Source organism: Cheilinus undulatus, linkage group 17 (assembly GCF_018320785.1).
Source record: "Cheilinus undulatus linkage group 17, ASM1832078v1, whole genome shotgun sequence".
NCBI classification, from domain to species: Eukaryota; Metazoa; Chordata; class Actinopteri; order Labriformes; family Labridae; genus Cheilinus; species Cheilinus undulatus.
The window spans coordinates 3202353-3229994 of record NC_054881.1 but is presented as its reverse complement, the minus strand read 5'-3'; the positions used below and the strand labels follow the sequence as shown (position 1 = coordinate 3229994).

The 27642-nt window shown below is 41.6% G+C and overlaps 1 protein-coding gene across 1 annotated transcript in view; it reads right to left on the bottom strand.

Moving 5' to 3' along the window:
- Nucleotides 1–637: 637 nt before the first annotated feature.
- Nucleotides 638–27642, bottom strand: part of LOC121524947 (versican core protein-like) — a 48378-nt gene continuing 21373 nt past the window's right edge. The window contains exons 7-16 of the mRNA XM_041810570.1: nucleotides 24933–25547; nucleotides 17878–18059; nucleotides 15126–16758; nucleotides 12598–12711; nucleotides 12377–12490; nucleotides 8443–8601; nucleotides 7103–7185; nucleotides 5796–5940; nucleotides 4816–4998; nucleotides 638–4728 (exon numbers count right to left, since the gene is read on the bottom strand). Of these exons, the coding sequence (XP_041666504.1) occupies nucleotides 4505–4728; nucleotides 4816–4998; nucleotides 5796–5940; nucleotides 7103–7185; nucleotides 8443–8601; nucleotides 12377–12490; nucleotides 12598–12711; nucleotides 15126–16758; nucleotides 17878–18059; nucleotides 24933–25547 (3452 nt within the window). The 3' untranslated portion in view covers nucleotides 638–4504. The remainder of the gene's footprint in view (nucleotides 4729–4815; nucleotides 4999–5795; nucleotides 5941–7102; nucleotides 7186–8442; nucleotides 8602–12376; nucleotides 12491–12597; nucleotides 12712–15125; nucleotides 16759–17877; nucleotides 18060–24932; nucleotides 25548–27642) is intronic.

Sequence of the window (27642 nt, the reverse complement as noted above, 5' to 3'; positions counted from 1 at the left end):
CATTTTTGCCATTTTTCCCTCCTCATTTTTTCCCCATCTTGTCTACTTTGCCCCATTTTTGCCCCTTTTTGCTGATTTTTGACCATTTTTGTAACCATTAACGTGTTTTTAAAGCCATTTTAACCACTTCTTTTAGTCACCTTTTCACCATTTTTGCTACTCTTGCCCTTTTTCATCAATTTTAGCCACTTTCATCCTGCTTTCTTGCAAACGTTTCCCCCTTTTTTGCCTCTTGTCACCCATTTAAGCTGCCTTTTGCCAATAAATGTCACTTTCCCCCGTTTTCCCATCTTTTTACAGATATTTTGCCCTTTTCAGTCTTTTTTACTCATTTTTGCACCCATTGTTGCTACTTTTCCCTCTAGTTTTGTCCAGTGTATGCCTATTTTGCCACTTTCACCCATTTTTTGCTGATTTTTGGCCATTTTTGCTACCATAAATGTATTTTTAAAGCCACTTTGACCATTTTTGCCACTTTACACCACTTGGATTTTGGCTCTTGCAAAGGCATTTTTTAACAGTTTGGCTCTTTGGTTGAGCAGGGTTGAGTAACGCTGCTTTAACACCTCTTTGACGCTGAATAAAACCGGACTTATTTAAATGACGTCATGAGGAAAAACTGGAAACAAGCCAACAGTTTAAGAGTTATAAGAGTTTGTTTTATTGCACACACAGCTGACAATGAAACCAGGAAGATGATGGACACTTTTACAGTAAGAAACAATGATTACATAAAAAAGCTCTTGTGCCACAGATACAGTGATCCTCTTTAACCACATGGAGTAGAAAAACATTTAAAAATGCATATACACTGAAAAAACAATATATAAAAAGGAAAAGAGCATGAAGAAGAGGAGCTAAAATGAATAAAGATCACATAGAAAAATCTCCTGGAGTTCGTCGAAGTTTTTCACATTCCCTTTTTTGTTGGATTTAAACACAGATTCCAGATCTGTGACAAAAATCTATAAAACCTCCAGCTGAGGAAACTTTAATGCTCAAAAAAAGTCAGCTGGCGGGGAAGAAGTCGGGTCGATATGGAGTCACATCAAAAGCTCGACAAGCTAACATCGCTAACAAGATGCTACGTGCAGCGAACACATGACAGAGTCTGTAAACAGCAAAGGAAGTCATCGATCCAATGACCTTTATATATCACAGTTCATTCATAGTTTTAAAGTATACAATAAGTTAAATCCATATGGCTTCATAGAGTATCTATCTTATAAATCCTATGATTATTAGCAGCGGCACACACACACAGAGCGCGCTGCACACTCATCCTCATCTGTGTGTCTGTGCTGCTCTCCCTTTTAAACCTCTCAGCTAAAACATTTTGTACAAAAATCTACAAGGGACATCAGCCGGCTAAAATGGACCAAGGAAAACTGATGCTATGAAAAATATTCAATGAAAATAATTTAAAGTGATGAATCATGCTAATATGTTTGGATAATTCTCCTGTGAAAGTGGCTCAAAGAATGGATTTCATTTAAGGATGGACGATGATAGAACTCAACTTTATAATGCATAAATATTTAGGTGCACATTTTGTTTTTGGCTGGTGAAATGTTAGCTTCAAATGCACCGAAGATCAACCCGTAATTTAAAGGAACCCTGTGGAGTTTATACGAGCTTGTGGAAGTAAGAAGGAGTGTTTATAGGGTGTTCTTTTCTCTTTTTTTGCAGTAAAGTAAAGATGCTTCTGCAAACACTTGCTATGATAAAAAAGCTCTGCTATCCATGTATCAGCTGGCATATACTGCAGAGAAATAAAACTAAAACTAAAAAGCACTTGAGTTGCTGCTACGACCTGCAACGCTGCAAAAACTCAATCCAAGCATGCATGTCTGCACAGTTTTTTAGGCCAAAGAAGCCAAAAAGTCAGTATTATTTCAAGATACAAAAAGCAAGAAAATCTGTTAGAAGTGAAAATATCTGCCAAGTGTTTTGTACACATGTCCCTTGATAATGTTCCTAAATGAGGAAAAAATGCTTATCTAGACAAACTGTGTAAAATGCATTTTAATGCAATCAAGGTTTTTCCTAAGAAAACAACTGGCAATATATTCATACTTGAAACAAGACTCTTTATGTCTTAATTTCCATATAAGGCCATTAGACTTAATAATATTTGCAATTAAAGCGGGATTAAGAAGCCAAATGTTTTGCTTAACTGCAAAAAAGTGAATATTATGAAGTGTAAATTTCTATTTACATAAGGTTTTAACCTGTATCTGCCTGATAGGTGCACAAAAATGTCTTATTTCAAGACATAAAAAGAAGAAAAAATGAAATGCACTTGAATAACTGGTAGGAAGTAAAAACATCAACAAACAAATTTCACTGCTTAAAGCTTGTAGCATCAAGTTTAAAGCTTTGCATAAAAGGCTCATGCAAAAAAAGCAAATTTTACTTTAATTGCAACCAAGGATCTTAAGAAGACCATTGGGGATGCATTTTACCTTAAAACAAGACCATCTAGTCTTTAAACACAACAAATAATTTTACTATACTTGTCAGTTTAGCAGCTTTTGCAATGTTTTGCAGCTAAATGCTTCAACATATTCACCGGGTACTTCCAGCTCTGCAAAAAGTCAAACATAATGTGTATGCATCTAATACCTAATCAGAAAAAAATGCTGTTTTGACCTATTTTCACCTGACAAATCCAGAAAAATATCTTAATTCAAGACATAGGACCCAAAAATGAGGCCTGATTTGCTTGTAAGCAGTAAAATATTTGTCTTGAAATGAGACGTACGATCCAAACAAGCAAGTGCATCTCATTTCATGTCACTTTCGCTTGTATTATCTTAAAATAGGATGTTAATCTGGACTTAAACTTAGAGTATTTTGCTAGAAGCAACACAAAAACAGGTTAGGTTTGAGTCTTTGCAGTGAAAGTGTAATGGGGTATTAGCTCCTTTGCCTCAGCACTCCAACTGTGATCCCCAACACCCTCTACTGTTCTTACTGTTCTCTCTCTATGTCGCCTATCCTCTCACAGACATGGGGAAACGATAGGACTAGGAAGGTCCACCTTACTGCATATGTAAATGCAAAACAACAACGGCTGGCTGGGCCAGTTTCCTGACAAGGTGTGAAACCTGGAGCCCATGACTGAATCAAAGGGTCCTTTTGTGTGATGTCCAGACCACCTGGAAACAAAGCCCGGTCTTGGTGAAGGTCTCAGCAGACAGAGGGGGCAGGAAGTATGTTTTAGGGGCGTGGATTCTGCCCAGACAGAGGGGGCGTAGCTCAAGGATAAAGGTGCTAGTCTCCCGATGCTGGGGGTTTCTTCTGTCTCTGACTCTGCTCCCTTCCACTTCTCCCTCTCCCTCTCCTTCTCCCTGCCCCCCCCGTCTATAATGCTTACTGACTGCTGTACGTGTTGATTGACGTTGCAAGAATAAACCTTTTTGTTGGCCACAGATTGTCTAATATTTCCTTTGTTCACCAGCAACAGAGAAAAATTGCAAAAACAAAGTTAGTCATGTAACAGATAATGAGCTGCTTTGCTTCTTCTCTTCCTTTGCTTTGCAATTCTAGCAAACCACAGTATTAAATACATTCAAATAATGCAAAGTTAAATCAAAGCTTGCATGCAGATTGAAGAGACAAGGAGCGAGAGCAGAAGCATAGAGCAGCAACATCTGGATGCATCAATAAATCCATCCTAAAGTTGTATGATGCATGAATTCTACATATGCAAACATGGTTTGTCACATTTCAGCTGCTCCATACTTGTGTCTTGTCTTTGCTTTAAGCTCAGTTTCTTGCTAAACAAAGCTGAAATGTGAGTAAGAGATGTATGCATGACAAAAAGCATGCAGCTGCTAGAGTGCTGCTGCAGAAGTAGAGATGCATTCATATTCTTTACTATGATGACAGTAAAGCTGCAGGTAAAAGTCTGGTATTTAAAACCTCACTTATGTAGGAGCATGTTTAATGAGCTATAGGAGGCTCCACGTGTAAACCCCCCTAACCTTAGTCTTGCAGGTTTTAAAAGGTCCCCTAAGAGTTTCAACATGAATGTAAACAAAGTTAGGCTCCAAATCCTTGCTAATGCTTTATGAGGATGGAAATGCCTTTAGAAACATGAGGCCTGAAGGAAACAATCAACAGTCACAAACAAGTTTTGCTAAGGAATGTCAAACTAAGTCTGCAGGTTTATAAAAGCTCCATAGGGTTCCTTTAAATGAGATTTCTCTGGGCTGATAGATTTTTTTGGATTGGAAACACGGTAATGATGGCTAAGAGATAAAAAAGTAGCACACAGTGAGGACATTAAGGCACCGTTTTTGCAGTATGGGGCATTGAGATCTACCTTTAACAACGATCTAAATCCTCACTAGTGTTATGGTTCGGAATCTGAAGTGTTTTTGGACATTTATGTAAAACACGTCCCTTTCCCTCTAAAGAGGCATCGATAACCCGTAAATCTTTCGGTCTAACGATGCCTCTGGAGCGACAAACATTCTGATGAACCCCCATGAACCCGTCAGCGTCTCATCTGGTCCTCGATGTGTGTTTCTTCCTCCTCATGCCTCTTCGCCCTCTGGAACAGACGCTGGAAGAAGTTGTAGCTCTGTGGCTGCTCTGGTTTTGGGTTGTGTAACTGAGGAGTCTTGGTGTGATGGATGTGTTGGTTATACGGTTGACTCTGCTGCATTGGGATCTGATTGGTGCGGCGCCGCAGAGCTACTGACTTGTGAAAGGTCGCGGCTGAGGAGACGGATGGAAAAGGCACATTAAAATTGAAGGAGCTTAAAATTGTTAACAAAATATTCCTCAAACATCAGTTTAACTTACGGCTCGTGCAGGTGACTTTAGGCGTGTCCCATTGGCCGTTGGGGCGGCAGCGTATGGTGGGGGCGTGTCTCTGGATGAAGCCCTGCTTACAGTGATAACGCAGCAAGGAGTTGATCTCATAGCGAGGCTTCATGGCTCCAAAGACCCGGGCGTTTGGCACCACAGGAGGCTGACCACAGGAGACTGGAGAAGGAGTAAAGTTATTTATTTTTAAAATGGGACAGTTCGTATTAATGAACATTTACACATAAATACAAGAGATTATAGCCATACGGCTAATTTCCATCTCGAGTCCCATTAGCAGGTTAAAAAAAAATCAACAAAAAACAAAAACAGAGACAAACAAAAAGGAAAAAAAAAACAACAACACATAGTGCGCACAAACAGACAAAAGCAGGGAGACTGAGGCAAGCCACCAAGCATTAATTAATTCACATTTGTGCATGAATATATTGCAAATATCCTTTTGTTGCTATTGCACATATCCCTGAATCATTGTTGCACATTGTTATACTACACATACCCATCTGTCACTATTACACAAGATTCCACTTCATATATCCCTCTGACACTATTACATATAATTGTATTGCACTTTTTACATTGTCACTATTGCACATGATAACATTGCACATTTCTCATAATCATAATCACTATTGCACATATCCCTGTCTTCATTGCACATAATTACACTATACATATCCCTTTAACACTATTGCACATATCACATTATCACTATTGCACATAACCCTTTAGCACTGTTACTTGTGAATGAATTGCACAAAGCCCATGTCTACACATTTAAAAAACAAATAAAAGAGAAAGATTTTATGTAATGACGTTTAAGGAATGATCACTGAGTGCTCTGTTTTTGGTCTCCACAACCTTTCTTATGGAAAAGTCTGACTGGAATTATTACTTATTTTACAGCCTGATCAGTGATGCTGTAGATTTCTGAGGTTGTGCATGTGTGTGCGTACCTGTCCCCTTTTTGCAGGTGAAGGTGAGGTGATAGTTGCAGGGCACGTCATTCCACTGGCCACCCTCGTGCCAGATCATCACCACACAGTCCTCTCCTGACTGGAAGAAGCTGTCCGGCTGGTTCGGCCTCCAGTAATCAAATTGCTGCAGAAACACACAGATTCAGTTTTATCGCTTTAGTAGCAATAACTCAATAAATATGAAGTTTACATTTCTTCTGCTTCCACTTTATCAAATAATCTCTGCAGCATCTCAAAGTAGCTCCTCTCTGCATGCACAGATGGCACTCATTGCACATTTGTTTATGGATGTAATTCAGAAACAGAGCAGACAGTGGTGCTGCAGGAGCAAACCACAATCCAGCAGCGTGTTGTCGTTCACATGCAGGAGGAAATCTACAACAAGCTGCTTTAGTTTAAGAGTAAGACAGGGTAAATAAAAACATGCATGCTGATCTGCAGCACAAAATCCGCCGGTTCAGCTCAGTTGGTAGAGCAGCAGTCATATGCAGAGCCTGCCTAGGACTTCTGCATTTGTAGCTGTGGCATCAGATGTTCTGTATCACTACTCCTGTATTAAACTTTAAAACCCTGCAGTATTGACGGCCCTGGTGCCACAGTTGTGTGTGCTACAGTAGAAAACTCGCTCAGAAACAGTCGAGGGTGTGCCTCTCTCTGTATGATAACACATTACAACAGCAGGTTCAGGTTTCAGACCATCATCGGTTTCTCTGACAGCTGAACGTTCCCAGGAGAAAGTCTGAGAGAACGTGACATCATGAGTAAGAGACGGATGAGTGTAGGTGATGCAAGGCAGAAAAGTGCAGCCCAGAGGAAGTGATGCGGTTTATGTTTTTGGTTTGATTAGGGAGAAGAAGAGTGGATTCCCATGGAAGATATTCACTTTAATCTTCAACATCTACAACACTGACCTGCTGATGTTTAACCCTCTGAGCTCTTTTTAACCTTTCTTTTGTCTCACCTGGACTTGTTGTCTGAAAAAGCTTGTTGAACAACCACCCTGCTGCTTCCACAATCATCTCCACACTGGCCACCTTTGTTGACAGACTTGCAGTCGCTCCAACTAAAACACGCCATAGCTAAGGCCTCTTTCTCCTTCATTAGTGCAGGCATTTTTTCACTAAGAGAAGAGTATCAGCTTGAAGCCTTGCAAGATGGATCTGGAATCTGGACTATCCATCGGCTTAGTAAGGTTAAAATGACACCACATGCAATAAAAAGCTAACTCCCATGTTTTCTTTAGACAATCATGCTTCAGTTACAGACTCATCCATCACATGTCTTACCATTGGTTTGCCATCCGTCCATCTGAAGTCTCTCTCAAACATCTTGTCGTTGAGTCCGAGCCACTGGTAGTCACTGCCCAGACCTGCAGCGAGGAAACATGAGGAAATCTGTGTTCACTCATCTTATTTATACAAACAGGAAACAGAGAAAACTCCAGCCAGAGCGGGTCTTCGGGGAGTTCTGGCTGGAGAAGAGAGCAGCGATGAAGAAGACGTACAAGGAGCTGAAGTGTTGATGCAGTGTTTTACAAGTCTGCGGTCCGAACATGTGTGCGGCAGCAGGAGCTGCGGTGAACAACCCGAGTGTGAACAAACAGGAGTGTGGGGAGCAGAGGAAACGCCGCGGCTCCGTGGCACGGGTCCATCTCATCTCAGTCAGCAGTTTCCCCAATAAACCCTCAGACTGTCTGCATGTTGTTCAGAGAAGCTCTGCTTTGATCTTATATGGAAAGTCTCAGTTTAAACCATTTTATTTTATCGTCCTAACACTCATCGTCGGATTAGAGAGCATTTATTACCTGCTTCTTTCCAAACACATAAACTTCTCCAAGTACACTGACCTTAAACCGCAGCTTTATAGTTTTACAGACGATGCAGCCTCCAGTAAAGACTCAGACCCACTGAGAGAGGCCAGTTTGTCAACGGAAGCAGAAAAACAGGATAATAAAGGCTGATTCACTTCAGATATTTGTCCGAGTAGCAGTGGAATCAGTGGGGTAAACACCATTAAAACTATTATTTATGCAGTATTTAATGCATCACACATTCCTTTAATAATGGTCCAATGAATGTCTGTTTGTCTGAAACACTTCAGTAAATATTCTCATTAAAAATGGAAGCACTTTTTTAAAATGTGAAAGATGTTTTCAGTTTGAGAAGATGTTTGGTTAGTCGTTAGTTACCATATGTTTAAATTTAAGACCCTGTGTGGTTTACTGTTCTATTCCAGGTGTTTCTAGAAGCTGAACAGCACACCTCTGGAACAGCGTCATGCTTGTCAGTGCCACGTTTTCCTCACTGACCAATCAAAATGGAGGAGGGGCGGGACTTATGATACCAGCTTTAGGACAAAGGCCAGTTTCCAGGTATCCTGCTGCAACAGCCTTTGAGAGCCACCGATATATGAGAGGTACTTAAAACAGAAGCTCATTTAAACCTTAAAATATTGACTACTACTTTCCTTCAAGAGGATTCTGTTGGATATTTCCAAGCATTTGCTGAAGGGTACCAAACCCCAAAAATCAGTTCTAAGCCAGACTCCAGGGTTTACTTTAGGGGTTACATAAAGTTCTGAACCAACTCTGAGGAGAACCAGTCTGATAGTTGTCATATGGACTTACGGTTGACAAACGTCTGTTCCTCGTGCGATAGGATGCTGGTCAGGTGGGCGCCGTGCAGCCGACACTCCCTCTCAGCAGAGTCCCAGGTCCGACGGTGGGTGAAGTATCTGTAACAGTGAGACTGGAACTTCTGCCAGCCGTATCCACAAACCTCAGTGTCTGAAAGATAAAGAGAAAAAGAGCACGTTAAAGAACGGCAGCTGTGGAAGGATAAAGTAAGATGAGGAGGTACTGAGATGAAGAACCAAAATTTGTACTTTGATTAGGCCTGGTAGGTATCAGACATGTTGGTGGTGGTTTTGGGTACTCAGCTCTAGTTTTATATAGATTATGATGAAGCAAACAGAAGAATCTTGTTGAGAAAATTAGACATAACACATTCCACTCCAGCAATAATATTCCTTAAGGTTCATGGTCAGAACCTCGCCTTGTATTTCTACAAGAAAAATGCTGACAGAGTCAAGTGAGGCCTGCAGTCGTCCTTACAATCTCTGAGTCATTTTGGTAGGCCGGACACTCCTGAGAAGGTTCACCACAGTTCCAAGTTTTCCCCATTTGTGAGTAATAGCTGTCAAATTGTTTTGTTGGATTCCCAAAGCCTAAGTAACGAGTGGCTACTCCTGGGAAGAGTCACCACTGTTCCTAGTTTTCTCCATTTGTGGGTAATGACTCTCAGAGCCTCAAAGGCTTAGAAATGTCTTTGTAACTCTTTCCAGAATTATATTTTGTATTTACTCAGGTTTCTTTTTTGTCAAATACCAAAATCTGTGTAATGATCTGACACATACGTCACAAATTAAGAAATCAGGAAGGAGCTAAATACTTTATCCACCGTGTTTTCCTCAGTTTTAGTTTCAGCTGTTGTAGCGGTGACCTCTCAGTACTTTAACGTGCTTTTATCCACCATGTTGTCCTCAGGTTTAGTTGAAGCTGTTGTAGCAGTGACCCCTCAGTACTTAAACGTGCTTTTATCCACCATGTTTTCCTCAGTTTTAGTTTCAGCTGTTGTAGCAGTGACCTCTCACAGCTGGAATATGTCTGATTTGTTTATTTCTGACCATACTCTGCTCTTCAGGCCAGAAGGAGGGAGAGAAAGAGGAGGTCCAGCCTGAATGATCTCAGTGTCCGACAGTTGGACTTCGTTAACACACTGGAGTTAATGTACAGCACGCTTTATCTGAACAATGCCTGTAAGCCGTATAATCAGCTCTCTGCTTTGTCAGGCTCTGTGAACAATGGCTGTCTTGTATCTGTGGCTTTAGAATAATGAGAGCGCCAATAAAGCAGTGATGGATGCAGTTGCTGCGGAGGCTTCGGGGTATTCGCCACCGCCAACCTGCCTCGTATTAATAACTTCACCCTGCAGCCACATGGAGGACCAGCTGAGGTCTGCGGGACTCTAATAAATGCATCCATAACTTCCCGCACCGCAGCAGTCAGCTTTCTCTTGAAGAGCCTGCAGAAGTCCGGGGCAGTATTTAGCTCTATTCAATGCCACACAGCTGCAAGAGCTTTCTGGCAAAATAAAAGAGCAATTATCTGTTTTTTTTTCCTCCTTTTTCCACTGAGAGGACAGCTGTGTCTGAGGTTTGTCGAACTATTACTGCAGGGATGAAATATATGGGTGAAATATACAGCAGAGTGCCCATATCCATTCAAAAGCTCTGCATTATGTCATGCATACGTCTTCCATACATGGATACGCCCTACAAACTGGGAATTTAGGTTGGGGGATTTCCACTTCAGCCCACTCCACCTTCTAAAGACGGAGGAAAAAGTGAAAACAAAGCATCAAACAGCTTAGAAATAACCCATTTATCATTTCATTTACATGTATAGCTTAGTGTTTTCACGCCTCACATGCCTGGTTAAGAGTCAGAATGAAATCCAACATTGGTTTTTTCAGTACTTTAAGAGGTAAAACCTCGGTATTTAATCTGCTAGTGAATAAAACATTAATGACAAGGTCGTTTTTGCTAAATTATAGATTATCTCAGTGGGACGGCTTATAATAACAACCAAACTCTTCTATAGACAAAGAATGTGACCTTATCATTTCAGCTTTTTCACCCGATGACTGTTTCCTTGTGTTGGAATTAAAGAGAGACATCTGTAATCCTTCGAATGCTGGTAAATTTCATGGAAAAAATTAATCCCCAGAGTCTGCTGAACTTTGATTAGCTGCTGAGTAATGGGACAAATATTGGAGGAGAAGCTGGAACTAATCTCTGCTGAAGAGGCTACACCCAACGCTGGAAGACAGCTGAGAGGAGAGGCTGATGTACGGCCGGGCCGCACACGCTCAGTCCACCTGTGTGGGTGAGTGGACACGACTCCTGTTAACCTTCTAAGACCCTGCAGGCACATATGAGGACACCACATGTTGGCTTTCCTGCAGCATACTTATAATGTTCTGCGATTATAATTTTTGAGATCATTGTCAGGAGTGTCCACTGAAGTTCAAGCAATTTTCTTCAAGTGTTGGGAGAGTTTGCTATGAAATTTTAAGGAATTTGTTTGAATAATTTGGGGAATTTGCTTTGAAATTTTAAAGTACTTTCATGGAATTTTGAGTGAAATGTTTGTCCGTTTTGGATTGAACTTTTAATGGAGTTTACTTTTGATTTTTTCCTGCATTTTATTGGGAAATCTGAAATGTGCGTGGGCGTTTAGGGAAAATTTGGGGGGATTTTCAAGAAATTTGAGAAATGCATTTGCACATTTTGGGAATTTGATTTGACTGTTTCCAGGGGATTTGATTTAAATCTTTTTTTATTTATTAGAAATTTAAGGAATTTAAGTTTGGAGTAAATTTTCACTCATTTTCATGGAATTTTGGGATATGTATTCGCATATATGTGCTTTTTTTTAAGAAATTTTGATTCATTCTAAGTGAAATTTGCTTGAAAAAATTAGGAGTTATATGGATGTTTTTGAAAAATTTTATTTGGAATGTTTCGGGTTCTTTTCATTAGATACTTCAAAAATATGTTCAAGAATTTTAAAGAAAATTTTAAGATAATTTATTGGGAGCTTTGGAGGAATTTTTCCTCTTATTTTCATAAAATATTGGGATATGTATTTGCATATATTTTGCAAGAATTTTGATTTATTTTATGCAGAATTTGCTTGAAAATATTCAGGATTTCTATGGATTTTTGGAACATTTTTATTGGAATGTTTAAGCTTTATGATAAGGTTTCACTGAAACATTTGTGACATATTTTCAGAAATTTTGGGGTACTTTTCATGGGATACTTTAAAAATATGTTCAAGAATTGTCACAGGAGATTTCTCTGAAGTTTTAGGGAGTTTGTGTGGATTATGGAAGGGAAAATTCAGAACTTTAGTGGAAATGTTGTTCATGCCTATTAACAAGTCCTGGTGGTTGATTATAAAAACAAGAAAAATGATTTCACTATAATTTGATGATCTGGGACTCCACCAAGCCATGAGTCAGAGCCAAAGTACAGAGACACTCAATGAAAACCTGCTCAGCAGAGCTCAGACCGGGCCGAAGGATCACCTTGTAACATGACACTGACCCCAAGTACACCGCAGAGATAACAGGAGTAGTTTAGGGACCACTCTGCGAATGACCTCCAGGGGCCTGGCCAGAGTCCTGATGTGAGCCCTATAGAACCTCTGGGAAGACCGGGAAATAGCTGTACACTGACGGCCCCGAATCAAACTGACTGAGCCTGAGAGGATTTGCAAAGAAGAATGGCAGAAAGTCCTCCAATCCAGGTGTGCAAAGCTTAATGGGTCATATTCAAAAAGACTGGAGGCTGTAATCGCTGCCAAAGGTGCTTCAGCTAAGACTGAGTCAAGGGTCTGAATACTTAAATCAAGGTGATATTTCAGTTTTATTTTTCATATAATTGAAAAGTCTTCTACTGTAGCATCAGGAATTTGAAGGTGAAGGAGGTCTGACCTTGCTCGCAGCGCTCCCCGGCATAACTGGGCAGGCAGAGGCAGGTGTACGAGTTGACTCCATCCAGACAGGTGGCTCCATTCAGACACGGGTTAGAGTGGCACTCATCCACATCTGCGGACACACGGCACAGGCCGATATTATCCGGCATCATTTATCTGTCAGTACGGGGTCAGCGGGGCCAGTTAAAGTAGAGGACTGCAGGTTTAATGAGAGCGTACCTGTTTCACAGCGCGGCCCCGTGAATCCAGGTGCGCACACGCAGATATTCTGTGATCCTTTTTTGTAGCAGGACCCTCCGTTCTGACACACGCTGGTGGAGCAGGGCAGGAGATCTGCAAAAATTACCACAAATACAGATAAAAGCATGGATTAAATACTTTCAGATCACATCAGCGGCTCCATTATAGGCAGCAGAACAAGTTTAAGTACGTGTTAGTACCATCTCAGCTGAAATTTCAAACATTTCTTGAGGCTGTAAGTGTTGTGTACTAATCTCATGGTGGTCTCTGTTCCTTATCTGTTTGCATTTGATCTTTTCCTCATTCTGATTTATTATATGATTAGCATTTACTGTCCATCAGTAGCATGGGCATGTGTGGTGCATTAGTTTATGTTACTCTGGGTACATGGGGACTGGGTAGCTGTGAAGCACTTGGAGTTAGACCAGTCTAACATGGCCTAAAGCCCTGGACCCAGTTGGACCAAGATCTCCGCCCCTCCTCTCTGGCTCCAAGGAAACCAAAGAAGTCGTCTCAGACAGACTTCAGACTTTTTCTTTGTTTAATTCTCTAGTGCAGTGATACTAGCGGCTCTTTTGTGATGATTTGAGGCTCTTTCATGTCGTAATTAGAAATATTATTCCCCCAGAAAACCTTAAAAAAGGGAATCTGACCTCAGAAATGATCAACTGCAGTCAGTTTGTTTCCCACACTTGTAGAGTTTGCTTTAAATGTCAAGTCCTAATTTTTGGTCTGTATATTTCTATTGCCCTTATTTGCAATTTTTGGCCAATTTATTTCTATTTTTGCCACTTTTAATCCATTTTTGCTTAAAGCCCACTTTTGCCATTTAATGCATCTTTATTTCCTATTTCTGACCATTTTTCCCACCTTTTTGCTGCTTTTTATTCACTTTACACTGATCCTGTTTGTTTTGACCATTTTTGCTTCCTGTAACTTATTATGTCACTTCTCACCCATTTTGCCACCTTCTGCCCATATTGTGCCACTTTTTCTGCCTATTTTTGTCACTTTTTCCCCAGTTTTCACCATTTCATGCCTACTTTGCCCCTTTTGACCCATTTTCCCCACCTTTCTGCTGCTTTTAGCTCACTTCAGTCACTTTCACTCAAGTTCTTGCCATGTTTTTGCTGCTTTTTCACTGTTTCCCCACCTGCAACTCATTTTTTTGTCAATTCTCACCCATTTTTGCCACTTTCTGCCTTTAAGCCACTTTTTCTTCCTATTTCTGTTACTTTTACCTAATTTCTGCCATTTTTTTGGTGTTTTATCACCATTTTTGCCATCTAACATTTTTATTGCCACTTTCACCCAAATTTGCCACTGTCTGCTGCTGTTGCCCATTTTTCATGGCTTTTTGCTGTTTTTTTAACTGTTTTATCCCCTTCGCACTCATTTTGCAATGTCTGTGTCATTTTTTTGACCATTTTTGCTGCCTGTAACTCATTTTTGGTCAATTCTCACCCATTTTTGCCACTTTCTGCCTTATTGCCACTGTTTCTCCCTACTTTTGTCACTTTTTACCCAGTTTTTGCCATTTTATGCCTACTATGCCCCTTTTGGCCCATTTGTGCCCCTCTCTTTTAATTTTGCCCAATTTCCCCCTTTTTTGTGCTTTTAGCCCATTTTAGTCATTTTAACTCCTCTTCCTGCCATGTTTTTGCTGCTTTTAGACAGTTATGCCACCTGTAACTCCTTCTTTTGTCAATTCTCAACCATTTTTGCCACTTTCTCCCTTTATTGCCAATTATTTCACCCGGTTTCTGCCACGTTTTTGCCATTTTGCCACCTTTACCTTATTTTTATTGCCACTTTCGACCCTTTTTTTTGCCACTTTTCACCACTTTGATTGTGGCTCTTTGTTGTGCAGGGTTGAGTAACACTGCTCTTGTGATTTTAACCTAACCATCTTTGTTTCCTCTTTTTGGATTCAAGACATCACTGCCTCAGTTCCTCAGTTCCTACTTTTACAGAGCCCTTCATTATTTATAACACATTTTCTCACCTTGTGCATGGATTGTGGGATGTTTTGAGGGGCAGGGTTAGGGTCTGAGACCATGCATGCCTTGCTTTCATTCATATATTTGCATGTGAAGCCCATTTGCTTGTTTGATTGAGTAAAATGTTGCTATACAGACAGTTATCATGCAGGGGCATTCAGTCTATAACTCTTCCCTGCAGTGTTTCAGTTAAAGGTTCATTTAAAGCTGTTCACTCATTGGTGTAGAATCAGGCAAACAGCAGAGGAAACCCTGACAGTGCTCTATTGTCATGTGTCTTTTAATGCTGTGAAATACACCTTGTTGCGTTTTTCTGGTTTGCATCGGCATGTCTGGTTTTTTTTTACATGTGCGTTGATTATTTATTGTTTCTACTGCAGGAGGAGAAAAATGTGTGCAGCATTTGGAGTCAAAGACAATTCTCCTCATGCCGATGGTAAAATTTGTCGCATGCTGTGTTTTTAACGGCGCGGACAGCAAAGAATAAACCTGGTATGATTTATGTACCTCTAACATCCACAGTGCTGGCCTCCAGAGAATGGTCCAAGTCCGTGCCGCTCTCTGGCTGCTCCGTGGTCTGCTGTGGTCTCTGAGGCTGAGACTCCACCATGGAAGTCTCTCTGCGTCCATCATAGTCCTCAAAGTCCTCCCCCAGAGGGGTTGCGGCAGGGTCGGGGACCAGAGCCCACTGTGGGACAGAGCGGGAGCTGTGGTCGAAGGTGTACAGTGGCGTGGTTCTGGTGGTGGACTGATCAACGTGGGCTACTGAAAACTCAGTGGGGTGTGGGGTCTGAGCCCCGGCCTCGGCTGGCTGTCTCTTCTCACCTGTAGCAGCAGGCAGGGGCAGTGTGGTGGGTTTTGGCGCGCTGGTCTTTGAGGTCATGCCCTGAACGTCTGTGGCGAGCGTGGTTTGCTCTCCAAACGTCACAGCTGCCACATCTGGAAAAACAGTAGCAGAGACCCCTGTGGGAAGGTCAACCAGACCACCCTGCTCCCCAGAAACCTGCCCCTCCCTCTCCCCCTCTCCGGACAGCTGCTCTCCATCTGAGCCGGCCTCTGATGCCGCATCCACAGCCGGGGGAACCGCAGGGGCTTCTGGGACATCAGTGCCGGCCACTGACACCGCATCCACAGCCGGGGGAACCGCAGAGGCTTCTGGGATATCAGTACTGGCCTCTGACGCCGCATCCACAGCCGGGGGAACCGCAGAGGCTTCTGGGATATCAGTACCGGCCTCTGACGCCGCATCCACAGCCGGGAGAACCGCAGAGGCTTCTGGGACATCAGTACCGGCATCTGACACCGCATCCACAGCCGGGAGAACCGCAGAGGCTTCTGGGACATCAGTACCGGCCTCTGACGCCGCATCCACAGCCGGGAGAACCGCAGAGGCTTCTGGGACATCAGTGCGGGGCTGCTGGGTCTGAGCTGGGGAGTAAATTGGTGACACCGTGCTGGTTCCTCTCGGCATCTCGGGTGGTTCCTGTCCTGAAGCCTCATCTTCTACTCCAGACGCTGACCCTTCAGGGTCCTCAGTTTGGGTCTGTGTGGTGGTCTGCTGTGGTTTCATGTCTGGGATGAGCGTAGGAGGCTCCGTCCCTCCGATTTCTGTCTCATCAGTCCTATCAACTGCCTGGATTTCTGCAGCGGCGGTGGGCTCAGCGCCTGCAGAGCCCTCCTCCATCACTATTGCCTCGGCGTCGGTTCCACGGCCTGCTGAACCTTCTGTGTCCTCGTACGGGGAGAGTCCATCAGGACCGGGCTTGGAGACGGCTTGACGTGGGCCTGATGTTGTTGAAGATACAGATGACAAGGCGTGGGACATGTAGGGGGTCATGGTGGTGGTTCTGGTCACTGTGTGGTCTCCTGGTTCTTCAGTTTTGACTCTGTCAAAGTCAGGCTCAGGGAAGAGGTCTAGGACTTCCTCTGGGTAGGTTTCTGTAGGAGGAGAGGCTCCATCACCGGTCTCCTCTGAAGGCATCTCCTCTGTGTGGATTATAGTACCGTAGTCAAAGGGGGTCACATGATCCACCTCCTTGAAGTCATCCTCTGGTTCTCCTATCTCATTGGACAGGATCGGGGTGACCGTCTCAAACTGGTCTCCTCTGGCTTCCTCCGGCAGCTGTGGAGCAAACGTCACCTGAAAGGATGAGAACAGAGCAGCTTTCTGTTAGTGATGCTCTGACATGGGTCTGACTTTTACACACTGTGCAATAAAGTAAAAAGAGTCAGTGCAAACTATGTTTAAGTTCTTTTTACAGCAATAGATCTTTAAATATGAAATAAAATAATTCTATCATTTTCTACACCTGGTTTTATGTTATACCAAAATATTTTCCTTTACTATTAAAGCATGCAAGCTACTTTTCGTGCAGCAAAAAATGGGCAAAAAGCAACAAAAAGGTGCCAAATAATGAGTGAAAAGTGACTAAAACGGGCAAAACCCAGCAAAAAGGTGCCAAAAATAAGCAAAAAGTGACTTAAACAGACATAAAATTAGCAAAAAGATGGGAAAAAAATGAGTAAAAAGTAACTGAAAAGTGCAAAAAGCAGCAAAAAGATGGGAAAAATGAGCAAAACATGACTAAAAAGGGCAAAAAGCAGCAAAAAGATGCCAAAAAAATGAGTGAAAAGTGACTAAAACACACAAAAAGCAGCAAAAAGGTGCCAAAAATAAGCGAAAAGTGACTAAAACAGGCAAAAAGGTGTCAAAAAATGAGTGAAAATTGACTAAAACACACAAAAAGCAGCAAAAAAGGTGCCAAAATGAGTGAAAAGTGACTAAAACAGGCCAAAAGGTGTCAAAAAATGAGTGAAAAGGGAGGCAGTGGTGGCAGAACAGAAGCAAAAAGTGACTAAAATGGGCATAAGAGTCCCAAAAATGGGAAAAAAGATGGATGCAAAGGCAAAAGGCAGTTTGAATGAGCAGAAAGTGGCAAAAAAATGTTTAACAAAAGGGGAAAAAATTGCAAAATGCAAAAAAAAAAAAAAAAAAAAAAAAAGTGGCAACAATGGGCTCAAAGTAGCACAAATTGATCAAAAGTGGCAACAAAAACAGGAAAAAAGGGGAAAAAAATGCAAATAAGGGCAATGGAAATATACAGGTGACTACTGGTTGCAGAGTATAAGGAGTATAAATGCTGTGCCACACATGAAGACAGGTATAAACTTGAAGCTTGGGGTGAAAAAGTACCAAAAATTGAGAGAAAGTAACAGAAAAGAGCTAAACTAATAAAATAATCTCCTGTTCTGATGATACCTCGTGTTTCCCGTTGACGAAGCTGATAGCTGGAGGCAGAGTGATGGGAGCCCCGAAAGCATCGACGTCTCCGCTGCCCAGGACGGCGCCGCTGGAGAACTGTGAAAGGTCGGTGATCTGAGGGAAGGAGGCGCCATCGAACTCGCTGATAGGTTTGTTCAGGATGTCCAGGACGTGGTCGACTGCAGACAGACAGAGAACAAGACTTTAAATGTCAAATAGAACAGTTCTATCATTTTCTACACCTGGTTTTATGTTATACCAAAATATTTTCCTTTACTATTAATGCATGCAAGTTACTTTTGGTGCTTTACATATCCTTTAGTGGTCTCTAAAAGTCTAAAAGAGGGCTAAATCTGTTCCCAGTCCCGCCGTGGCTTGTATTCACATTGCTGCAGGCCTGAGCATGGTTATCTCCTATGCACACCTCATGACAGTGTAATACAACACACATGTGACTCTGTTCACAAGAGTCAGCACAAAGGAGGACCAGGCAGAGAGCAACTTACTGACTGCGTGGCTAATTTAGAGTTGTTTAAGTCTCTTACAGTCTCCTAGTTTGAACTGAAGTGTTCCTCAACCAAAGAGACAAATTGTTGAAAAAGAGCCACAAAAGTGGTGAAAAGTGGTGAAAAAAACAGTGAAACTGGAAATAAAGATAAGTTAAAGCGCCAAAAAAAGGTAAAAAAGCAGCAAATTTGTGGCAAAAAGGGTGAAAATGGGTCAAATACGCACAAAACGTCAAGAAAAAACCTGGGTTAAAAGTGACAAAAATTGGGAGAAAAATTGGCGACTGGGTGACAAAGTTTGCCATTTAATGGCAAACAGCAGCTTGAAAGGGTGAAAAGTGGCATAAATGGCATAAAAACACTCGAGTTCCAGGGTCGCCGAAAATGCTGCTGCAGGGGATTCAAAGGCATCAATAGTGTCAATGGGAAAACTTAACGGCTAGCTTTAAGAGTCAAACAAGAGGCAACAATTTATAGTTCAAAAGTTGTTTAACTTTTTATAAACTGAGTCACTTCTTGTCTGGTACAACAGCGCCGGTCTGGAAGCCATTTTAACGATCACATTCTGAGAAAACTGTCACACAGACAACTTACGTTGCAGCTGTTCTTCACTGCCGCTGCGCCAAAAACGGAAGTCCGCTCAGACAGTGGCTTTGAAGAAGAATTTATTTCTGGTTTATAGAGCTAACAGTTAACTTGGCTAAATGAAGCAAAATATAAAGTTCAACCAAACGGTATCAAATATAAACTCGTGTACTCGCCGATACAAAACTTGTATTTAAGCAATATCGGACATATTTCTGATACTGGTATCAGTATCGGAACAACCCTAGAAAAAAAGGGCAAAAACTGGTGAAAAGGGCCAAAACAGAATAACAGTAGCAAATTTGGCAGAAAGTGGTGAAAAGAAGTGGGAAAAATGTCAAAAAGCAGCAAAAAACGCCAAAAATGGGTGGCAAACAATGAGCAAAAAGTGACTAAAACAGGCAAAATGCAGCAAAAAGGTAGCAAAAAAAGAGCTAAAAGTGACTTAAAGAGGCAAAATGCAGCATAAAGGTAGCAAAAAGGTAGCAAAAAATGAGTGAAAAGTGGCTAAAACGGGCAAAATGCAGCAAAAAATGCGCAAAAAATGAGTGAAAAGTGGCTTAAAGAGGCAAAATGCAGCAAAAAGGTAGCAAAGCATGAGCAAAAAATTGAATAAAATGGGCAAAAATGTGCAAAAAATGCGCAAAAAATGCGCAAAAAATGAGCAAAAAGAGCAAAAAGTGCCTGAAAGAGGCAAAATGCAGCCAAAAGGTAGCAAAACATGAGTGACAAGTGGTTAAAATGGGCAAAAAGCAGCAAAGAGTGGCAATAACGAGAAAAAAAAAGGTGTATTACTGGCAAAAGGCAGCTTGAATGGGCAAAAAAAGTTTTAAAAAAAGGGAAAAATTGCAAAGCAGGATAAAAGAGGCAAAAACAGGAAAAAATTTGCAAAAATATTGTAAAATGGCAAAAAGAAGTGTCAACAATGGGCTAAAAGCAGCAAAATTGATTAAAAGTAGCAAAACAGGAAAGAAGGGGCAAGAAAAATTGCAAAAAAAGGGCAATGGAAATATACAAACAAAAATAAAGGTCTACAATCAAGTTTAACAATTAAAGCCAACTGTATAAGTGTGGGAAACAAACTTATTAATGTGACTTGCATGGATAATTTCTGAGGTCAAAGTTTGTCTTTTTAAGGTTTCTGGGGGAATAATGTTTCTAATGAAGACAGAAAAGAGCCACATGAGGCTCAAGAACTCTGCGCTGAGTCTCAGTGGTTTAGAGGGAGGGTAGTACCAAACTCAGCCTGCTGTGAAATCATGCCAACGCCCCCCTCCTCCATCCTGCCAAGGCCAAGGAAGTGGACTAAGCTTGAACGCAGTACGGAGCACTCCCATAGGTCAAACATGCTCGGGCACGGTGTGCACTAAACATCACCCATCCAAAGGCCAATGATCCTGATATATTTTACTGCTACAGCCACGGATCCACATAAATGGATGATTTGGGACTCTGCACGTCATTACAGGATCTGCAGGAGCAGGACCAGATCTGGCTGCATGTGGAGAGCAAATGGACCTAACACAGTCTGCTGATCTTCATCCTGATATCCTCTGTGAGTCACTGAACAACAATGTTGTTGAACTAGAGTCTATAAAAAGCTATCTGGACTGGGTTTTGTTTGAACGAAAGAGTTTGAAGCCGTCAGATAAATAGAGTTTGAGTACAAAGATTCTCCTGAAATGGGATATATCTGAAGTAGAGTGGTGTAGAATCGTCCAATACTTGAATTTACAGAGAAGGAGAGTAAACATGTGTGGTTGGACTCATGGCTGATCCTGGACCAGTCCTAAACACGCTCCTGTTCCTGTTCCTGTTCCAGCTCTGATGTTTATTAAAGCAAGCCTCTCTGCAGACCCTGATGTTAACAGTCAGCTTATGATTAAGGTCAGCGTGTGCCGGGGGGGCCGCTCTCAAACAATGCACGCCTGTGTGTCTTCATTAAGACTTTACGGTACACATGGAAGCTATATCGTGGGAACTGGAACTCTCAAACGTGACGCAAACACGGACCTGAGTTTGGTTATGTGTGTGACGACGAATGCTCCCGCCGGGGGCTCGTCTTTGAACCGGACTGATCTAACTAGTTAACCCGTGTTAGCCGCAGCATGTGGCCGAGGATTGGAGAGCCTCTGTGTGACTCAGAACACGATCCAACATGAAACAGGAAGTTCTCATTAAAACGCTTGATGCTCAATTTCCCTGATTTCCTCGGGACGTGGAAACAGAGAGTCTGGGCCTCACACGCACCAACGCGGCTTCATGTGATGATGTACGAGCTGCAACTGAATCCACCGCAAACATTTCAATAATAAACAAAGCTGCAGGAAGATGGCACCGCTCGGCTGGGGGGGGGCAAACACAGGAGCAGAGAGGAGAGTTCAGCTTACACCAAACCCTGTCAGAAGCCAAGACAAGAGGCTTCTGCAGCATTTGCAGCTTTCAGGAGCAGCAAAAGTTGAATAAATCCTAAATCAACTCAAGTTAATAAAGCTACACACTAAAGCAGGGGTTAGTCAAAAAAGAAATAGGAAGAAAATGGGAAGAAATAGGTAAGAAGTGACACAAAAATTAGTAACAGATGGCAAAAATGGTCAAAAAAGCAGAAAAAACGTGGCAAAAATGAGTAAAAAATGAGTAAAAAGTAACTAAAATGGGCAAAAAGCAGCAAAAAAATGGACAAAAAGCAGAAAAAGGTGGGATAAAATGAGTGAAAAGTTACTAAAACAGGCAATAAACAGCTAAAGGGTGGCAAAAAATGAGTGAAAGTGACTTAAATGAACAAAAAGCGGGGAAAAGATGGAGAAAATGAATAAAACAGGTAATAAGCAGCAAAAAAAATCACTTTTCACCACTTTTTGCTTCTTTTCACCAGTTCTTGCCACTTTTTAACCTCTTTTCATTAATTTCTTTCAACAATAGTTGCAACTTTTCACCCCTTTTTCAACTTTCCTGCCAATTATTTCCCTTCCACTTGAACACTTTTTCACTGATTTTCCAGGCTATTGTTGCCAATTTAACCCATTTTTGATACTTTTTGCCCCTTTTTCTTTCTTATTCCATTTTTTCCCCATTTTTTAACCCATTTGAACCACTTGCCCTCATGTTTTATGCTACTCTTTTATCCATTTTTGCTACTTTTCTTCCATTTTTGCCAATTTGAAACCCATTTTCATTACTTTTAGAACAATTTTTGTCATTTGTTACCAATTTATGATACTTTTTCCCTTTTTAACCAATTTTGCCAGATTTTAACTTCTTTTCACCACTATCTGGTCATTTTTGCAGGAACCTTAACTCTTTTTTTAAATATATACTAATTATGACCATTTCTGTAAAACAGATCAAATGTTAACTCATTTTAAAACTATTTCAATATTAATATTTTGTGGGATGGATTTAACAGCTGCAGCCAAAAGATTCTCTAAAAATCACAGCATCTTTTTTTCCTCCTTTTCTGAATTTAATGACCTTTTGGGGGCCGGACAGGAAGGTTTGGGGGCCTCATATGGCCCCCGGGCCACCAGTTGATGATCAGTGCACTAGAGGATAAATATGCTGATTTTAAATCAGATTTCCACCTTCTAGCAAAGTCAGCAAAAGCCTGAACATGTGATGTTATAAAGCTGATTCTGACAGAGTTCTTGTGATGTGAATTTAGAGCATCGGTTCCCAACCTGGGGTCTGGGACCCTCCAGGGGGATGCCGAAGATCTAAGGGGGGGCACGAGGCTTTGTCTGCACTGAAGCTGCTAAAATTAGATTTGCAAATAGCGACTCAAACCATGATAAAGCAGTTATTAGGGAGTTTATAGAAAGGTCTTTTGATAGGAAAAGCATGCACAGGCCTAGGAAAAAAGTGGAATTTAATGACTAAGGTAGCTTAAATGGGTGACAATGGGGAGAAAAAAAAGGTGTAAAAGGGAAAAATGGGATAAAAGTGGCAAAAAGTTGGTAAAAATGTAGGAAAAAAGTGGTATTTAATGGCAAAACGTAGCTTAAATGTGCAAAAAAGTGGCAAAAATGGGTAAAAAGTTGCCAAAAAGATGTGCCAAAATGGACAAAATAGGAAAAAAGTGGAATTTAATGACTAAAGGTAGCTTAAATGGGTGACAATGGAGAGAAAAAATGGCATAAAAGAGCAAAAATGGGAGAATGTAGCAAAAAAATGGGTAAAAATGTAGAGAAAAGTGGTATTTAATGGCAAAAGCTAGCTTAAATGGGCAAACTTGGGATAGAAGTGGCAACAAATTGGAAAAAGTGGCAAAAATGGGTACAAAGTTGAAAAAATTGGCAAAAATGTGCAAAATAGTAGGAAAAAAGTGGTAATTAATGGCAAAAGGTAGATTAAATGGGCAAAATGTGGAAAAAAAAGGGTAAAAAGTTGCAAAAAGACGGGGCTAGAATGGACAGGAAAAAAGTGGAATTTAATGACTAAGGTGACAATGGGGAGAAAAAATGGTGAAAAGGGGTAAAAATGGGATAAAAGCGGCAAAAGATGGGTAAAAACATAGGAAAAAGTGGTATTTAACAGCAAAAGGTAGCTTAAATGGGCAAAATTGGAGAAAAATGGTGAAAAAGGGCAAAAGTTTCCCTTTTTCAAGGTTTTCTGGGGGAAATATATTTTAAATGAAGACATAAAAGAGCCTCAAATAATCACAAAAGAGCTGCATGAGGCCCCAGAGCCAGACGTTGAGTTTCACTGCTTGAAGTACTGAGTTCACGGTTGGACTTGTGTCTGCATGCAGGCTTATTTTTAGAGTACGTCTCCTCTGTCTGTCAGCCCTCTGGTCCTGTGCCCTGTCATATATTTATGTAAAACTAATTCAGACTAATGTGGGAACAGAGGGAGAGTGCAGACGTTTATGGAGAGGTTAGAAGTTAGAGTAATTTAGGACGGTCCTCAGAGGAAAGACAACTTAGAGCAAATATTTGTGGTGTGTTGTCAGCTTGGCCTACAGTTGAATATTTAGAAAGGCTTGCACAAGAGAACAGAGGCCGATCAATCAGACCACCAGAGTCCGTCTGACTGTGTGAGAAACAGGCCGCTTTGACCTGATCTATGTGATGTTCCTACATCTCTCTGCTCCCTCAGAGCGCCACAGTGATGTGTTTACAGCATGTTTAGCTGCAAGGCTGGACGCGCTGCTGCTACGACTCAATTCAGAACTTTTCCACATCTGGAGTGTGTGTTTGTGAGCGTCATATTTGTCTGCATGCAAACACAAAGGTAGCAAACGGTTAGCTGCTTCCTATGGAGACAACAAATACGGGGTCGCTTCAGCAGATAAATGCTTCTAAAGGACTGAAAGTTTCACAGGAAACTTCAGTCCCAAAGCTCAGCAGTCTTTTCAGAGATGCAGATGGATAAAAATGTCGAGCAGATTTATGCACTTCCAGATCCCATTTTGGATAATTTTTGAGGTCTGAATGATGAATGGGTAAAATCCTTTTGGATTTTTACAGTGATTTCTTCAGCCCACGGCCATCAGACGGCCATGAGACGGGCTTCAATGGCGGAAAGTCAAAGCTAATCAAATTAAAGTGACTGAAAAATGACTTAAATGGACAAAAAAGGCAAAAACATTGGAAAAAATGAGTGAGAGTGACTAAAACAAGCCAAAAGAAGCAAAAAGGTGGCCAAAAATTCATGAAAAGAGACTTAAATGGACAAAAAGCAGCAAAAAGGTGGGATAAAATAAGTAAAAAATGACTTAAAAGGGTGAAAAACAGCAAAAGGATGGGAAAAAATGAGCAAAATGTGACTAACACTGGCAAAAAGCAGCAAACCGGTAGCAAAAATGAGTGGCTTAAGTGACTTAAATTGACTTAAACTGGCAAAAAGATGGGAAAAAATGTGACTGAAAGTGTTGTTTTCCATCCTTACTTCCTGACAGCAGGCCTGACAATCAGCCAGCTGTCACTGTTCATCTTCTCATTGGTTAAATATGAGGTAACTCACCTGATTGGTTCTGGTCGTGCACGTTGACGATGATGATATGGACTGGCGGTTTGTCCGAGTCTCCGGGAACAGCCACTGATTGGTCGATGTCTACCACGGGGGCGGTTCCAGTCACATCCTCCTTAAAAACCACAGCAGGCGGTCTCCTGTCCTCTTCGGCCCCCGTCTCTGGAATGACCCCTGATAGTGGCGGTCTGGATGCGTCTTCCACTCCTACATGCGATGGCATCGGGGTCACCACCCAGCTGGAGCTGCTGTCGCTGCTGCCCGCCTCCCCGCTGGAGATGTCGAGCTGCGGGGGCTGCGAGCGGGTGGTGGGTAGCGCCGGGAGGTGCATGGGGGCCAAGATGTCTCCTCTGAGTGGGACTGACTCGACCTGGCGGGAGTCAAAGTCCGCGACATCGTAGTCGACAAACTCAACGGTGGGGATCACGGGGGCGGCGGTGGGGGCTGCGTGCTGGTCTGGAGTGGATGTGTGCGGTCTCTGGGTGGGTGAGTATGCAGCATAATCTGGTCTTCTGGTTTGGATTTCAGCCTTTTCAGGGTCTACGGCTAGTCCAGGTTTAGGTTTGGTTTGAGTTGAGGTCATCGGAGGACTCGGGGTCGTTGGAGGAGCTGGAACAGAGGAGAAGGGTGAGGGTTAGGTGGAAGCCTGTGGAGAGTTTACCTGTCAGACTTAAATATGGATCTTTAATTTTGGGGCTTTGCTGCCTTTAATGGACAGAACAGCAAGGCCGCCCATGAGGGGGGATAAAGGGGAGAGCTCTCTGAGACCCAGCTAAACTGGGGGCCCATGGAGGTCAGGAAAGTCATGGTCCATTGTGAAGTTAAGCTGTGAAAACCATATTTTATTTTTCACCTGAATAATAACCTCTCTTATCAAAGACACAAAATGTGAATTTATTTTTTCACAGAAAAAAATGGCAGAAATTGGCAGAAAACAATGCAAAAATGGTTTTAAGGTACAAAAGGTGGTATAAATGGAAAAATTGGCATAGCTGGGTGAAAAGAGGCAAAAAAATTGACAAAAAGTGGAAATAAATGGGCAGAGAGTATCGAAAAATGGATAAAAAGCAGCAAAAAAGGGTTTAATGCAGAAAGAATCAGCAAAAAGGGGGGTAAATGACAAAAAGCAGCTAAAGTAGGCAAAAAGTTGCAAAAAGAAGTTGCAGCAATGGGGAAAAAAGGAGCAAAAAGTGGTTGAAAAAGTTAGAGCAATGGGTGACAACTGATTAAAATGGCAAAAGGAGTAAAAGAAGGCAAAAATTGCACAAACATTGCAGAAATGGGGAAAGAAGGAACAAAAAAGGTTAAAAAAGTGACATCAATGGGTAAAAACTGGATAAAAACGGCAAAAGGCTGCTAAAGTACACAAACAGTTGTAAAAGCATTGCAGAAATGGTGAAAATAGAATCAAAGAAAAAGTTTTGAAAGTAACAGCAATGGGTAAAAACTGGATAAACATGGCAAAAGGGAGTTAAAGAAGGCAAAAATTGCAAAAACATTGCAGAAATGGGGAAAAAATTAGCAAAAAATGTTTAAAAAGGTGACAGCAGTGGTAAAAACTGGATAAAAATGGCAAAAGGGTGCTTAAATAGGGAGAAAAATTGCAAAAAAATTGCAGAAATGGGAAAGAATGAGTGAAAAATGGTTTAAAAAGTGACAGCGATGGGTGAAAACTGGATAAGTTACAAAGAAAGTTCAAACAAGTGGCAAAACCAGGCAAAGTGCATCAAAAAGTCACAAAATAAGTAATAAAAGACTGCTGAAGTAGGCAAAAAGTTGTACAAACATTTTGCAGAAATAAGAAAAAATGAGCAGGAAAACGTTAAAAAAGTGACAGATGGGTGAAAACTGAATAAAAATTGCAAAAGGGAGCCAAAGAAGGAAAAAATTTCAAAAACATTTGCAGAAATGGGAAAAAAAGGAGAAAAAAGATTTAAAAAGTGACAGCAACGGATGAAAACAGAAATGGTTTAAAATGTGACAGAAATGGGTGAAAAAGGGCAAATAAAAGATAAAAGTAGCTAAAGACAATAATATGAGTAAGAAGCAGCAGAAAGTGGAAAAATGTAGACCAAAATCTGCAAACACATTTTGCAGAAATGGTCAAAAAGAGGCACAAAAAAGTGACAGAAATGGGTGAATAAGGGCAAAAAAGGGTTAAAAATTAAACTGATTGGAAATGATTCTAAAGGCTCACACCTCTCTATAGAAGGCCTCACAGCTGACAATGATATCAGAGCAGAAACCAAGGGTCAAAGGTCAGAGGAGCTGCAGAGCTGCAGGGACAGGATTGCTGACAGGCACAGATCTGGGGAAGTCTACAGAAACATTTCTGCTGCTCTGAGGGTTCCCAAGAGAACAGTGGCCTCCAGAATCCTCTAATGGGAGGAGTTTGGACCAACCAGGACTCTTCTAGAGCTGGTCCCCAAACTGAGCAATCAGGGGAGAAGGGCCTTAGAGGAGACCAGGAACCTGACGGTCACTCTGACTGAGCTCCAGAGATCCTGTAGATGCCACTCTGGCGCTCCATTGTTACAACAGATATTTAGGAGCTAACTGACTGATTTCACGCTGGCAGTGGTAGTTCTGTATAAATACCTCTGGAGGACTCTTGCCCGGTAAACGCCACTCAGACGGCATGATTTGGCACGGCTTCTGCCAAAAGCGACATTGTGTAACTCCCATTAATCAAATGAATAATAAT